The following is a 3,650-nucleotide window of genomic DNA, read 5'->3' as shown; positions in this document are numbered from 1 at the left end:
TAAGTGCAGGACCTGGACTCCGTGTTCTGTCACATTGCTAAGTAAGGGCCATGATGATTAAAAAAAAAAAAAAAAATCCAATGTTCTTTCCAATTCCTTGATCCTGGAAAACAGGAAATGATTTTGTTTGTCTTTCCTTCAGTCCACATGAAAACCTTCTGCTCTTCCTGGACCTGGCTCTTGTTTTGACTTTGCCATTAGCTAGCTGTGTGATTCTGGCTCTCAAATCCCATCTCTGAAGTGGTTTCCTCATATGTTCAATGAGGGGTTTGAGCTAGATGATATTAACTAATATCTGTACGGTACTTTACATTTTATGCAGCATTCAAACCCACACTGACTCAGTTTGCCATTTATAATTGTCTAGTCTTGGTCTGTGTCTCGGTTTGTCTGAAAAATGTGGATAATGTTAGCACCTCCCCGATGGGGTTGTGGTAAGGATTAAAGGGAGCTTAGACATATAAAGTACTCAGACCTGTGGCTGCACCTGGTAGATGTTAGCTGTTGCCCCCAGCACCATCATCACTGCCTCATAGCAGCCCTCTTTATTTTTCCCGTCTTACAGATAATGAAGCATTTGCTCCTAAACTGCTTAATAATTGACAGAGCAGGGATTCACCTGCAGACTTTCCCGTTTCCTCGAGGCTTTCCTAAGAGGCTAAGTGCCTAGGGAAACTGAAGAAATGACACATCCAATTGCCCCTCTCCCCGCAAGAGGAGGGCAATGGTATTCAATGTGTGTGCTCTGCAGAGAGCGAGGCTTCCCTCGCATGCCGCCTTTTTTCCCAGGAGGCTGCTGTTCACTCTAGTTCCCTGAGCAGAACCCCAGAGACCACAGTGTCCTCGCCTGGACATCCACCGTTTCCAACTTCTCACCACAATCTGCTTCCTTTCAGGCAAGAAAGTACTAGAGGCGAGCAATTAAGTCATTTAAAACTATTTTCATGGTGGATCTTTACTGCATTTTTAAAAAAGCAATATTTATGTCCCTTAGACATTTCTGAGAAGACTTAGCTGTTCTTTTAAAAACATCACTTCAGCGCCAATGAAAAATATAATCCAGCCGTAGTAATAAATTTTTAAAACATACACACACAAAAGTTATCAGCCTGCAAAACAATGTTTCCTAGCCTTCCCACACGTCTCAGTATTTTAACAACGTCCCATCTGTTGATGTCAGTCTGAAGAAGCAGGTCTATAGTCTCTAATTTTATTAAAATCCTTTCTGGCTAGTAACCTGATTTCTATTAGGCTGGCCTACTTATTTCCAGGCCCCAGGCCTGTGGACCTGTGCCAATCTGCATGACTGACAGAAATGGGGATGGTTAATCAAAAATCTGTTTAGCGTGTGCTTAATAAGGAATGTTTTCTCTTGCTCTTGTTACTAATTGCTGAGGATGTCTGTGTTTGGATTAAAACTTTGTCCCCTGCCATCTGGATGCCATTGATATGTCTCAGCTCAGTCGTGAGCCTGGTGATATCAGTGGTTTCCATGTCAACAGATGACAGCGTCATATGTTGAAACGTGTGATTGCAGTGCACAGTGAAGGAGCCAGCCTTGGGAAAGAGGAAGCTCTGGTTTCACACCTAAATATCTTCACTGATTTTCAGACATTGCTTTGAGATTATTTCCGTTTTGTGCCAATTACATTTACGTGTAAAATTGCAGTGCAAATGTTTTTGGCCATTTGGGAAAGGAGACAATGGGCTTATTGGTACCTATAATTCCAATTAGTGGGAAAGACATTTTCTCAAAGAAGTCTTTTAAAATCTCCAGCTGATAGGAAATCTGTTTACTCTCTGAATCCAAGCAATGTACCATATACACTAAGTGGCAATCTCAGGTGAAGCTCGGAAGTCTGCATGTAAGGGCAGCAGTGGTATCTTGCTAGCTATTTTCCGAGGGGACCCCGGGACTCAAGGTCTTGCTCATGCAACCTGTCTAAATATAGCATCAGCAACAGCACTCAAGAGACAGTACTGAAATAATCAAGAAAAAGAAAGAAAGAAAGAAAGAGAGAGAGAGAAAGAGAGAAAGAAAGAGAGAAAGAAAGAGAGAAAGAAAGAGAGAAAGAAAGAAAGAGAAAGAAGAGAAAAGAGAAAAAAGAAAAGAAAAAAGAAAGGAAGGAGGGAAGAAAGAAAGAGAGAAAGAAAGAAAGAAAAAGAAAGAAAGAAAGAAAGAACCCTTCAATTTAGCTCTAGTCTGCAGTGTCCAACACAAGATTAATAGCAGATGAATTTTCATCATCTTTTCTTTCCTTTCTTTTCTTTCCTTTTTTTTTCTTGAGACGGAGTTTCACTCTTATTTCCCAGGCTGGAGTATGGCATGATCTCAGCTCATTGCAACCTCCGCCTTCCAGGTTCAAGCGAGTCTCCTGCCTCAGTCTCCCAAGTAGCTAGTATTACAGGCATGAGCCACCATACCTGGCGAATTTTGTATTTTTTGTAGAGACAGCTTTGACCATGTTGTTCAGGCTGGTCTCGAACTCCTGACCTCAGGTGATCCACCTGCCTTGGCCTCCAAAGTTCTGAGATTACAGGCAGGAGCCACCGTGCCCGGCCTTAATCATCTTTTCTAGGAGTTTCGTGATTTTGGTTAAGAAAATAGATCATTGCAAAATCGTTTCCTTATGAGGTAGACTACAGTAGCAACCACACACACAAAAAATATTATGTGAACCTAAGAAAATGAACCTGATAGCAGCCTACTTTATTTATTCTTCCTTAGATCAAGAATGCTGCAGCCAATGTCCTTCGGGAAACATGGTTAATCTATAAACACACAAAGCTGCTAAAGAAGATTGACCATGCCAAAGTCAGGAAACACCAGAGGAAGTTCCTCCAAGCTATCCACCAGTGAGTATGCCAGAGTGGTTCAGCCATCAGATAACCAGATTGGGAGCAGTGGAACTCCTACAACTCTGTCAGTAGCTTCTCATATACTTAGGAGGCACAGAAGAAATCCATTCTGTTCCACTCAACAAGTGGAGTGGTGAAGTGGGTCTGATCACTCACTCACTGCACCAGCCACATGCCAGAAATTGGGCAGGCTGTTATGGAAGGTAAAAACTAGAGTAAGAACCTCTAAGGGCTTCTACATTCTACACACACACCCACACACACATCACACACACCACACACACCACACACACCACACACAAACACCACACACACCTCACACACACCATACACACCACACACCACACACACCACACACCACACATCACACACACCATATACACCACACACAAACACTGCACCACACACACACCACACACACCACACACCATACACCCCACGCACCATACACACCACACACCATACACCCCACACACCATACACACCACGCACAAACACCACACACACCCCACACACACCTCACACACACTCTACACACCACACACACCACACACACCACACATCACACACACCATATACACCACACACAAACACTGCACCACACACACACCACACACACCACACACCATACACCCCACACACCATACACACCACACACCATACACACCACACACCATACACCCCACACACCATACACACCACACACCATACACCCCACACACCATACACACCACACACCATACACCCCACACACCATACACACCACACACAAACACCACACACACCCCACA

At 43.6% G+C, this 3,650-nt stretch overlaps 1 protein-coding gene across 5 annotated transcripts in view; it reads left to right on the top strand.

Annotated features, from left to right (window-relative positions):
* KCNN3 (potassium channel, calcium activated intermediate/small conductance subfamily N alpha, member 3) overlaps window positions 1-3,650 on the top strand; it is a 184,602-nt gene that overhangs the window by 168,911 nt on the left and 12,041 nt on the right. For all 5 annotated transcript variants that reach the window (XM_011987430.1, XM_011987429.1, XM_011987431.1 and 2 more), the window contains one exon: window positions 2,729-2,856. In XM_011987430.1, coding sequence (XP_011842820.1) covers window positions 2,729-2,856 — 128 coding nt within the window. The remainder of the gene's footprint in view (window positions 1-2,728; window positions 2,857-3,650) is intronic.

This window comes from Mandrillus leucophaeus, unplaced genomic scaffold (assembly GCF_000951045.1).
Source record: "Mandrillus leucophaeus isolate KB7577 unplaced genomic scaffold, Mleu.le_1.0 Scaffold310, whole genome shotgun sequence".
Classification (NCBI taxonomy): Eukaryota; Metazoa; Chordata; class Mammalia; order Primates; family Cercopithecidae; genus Mandrillus; species Mandrillus leucophaeus.
This window is presented reverse-complemented; position numbering and strand designations above follow the sequence as displayed.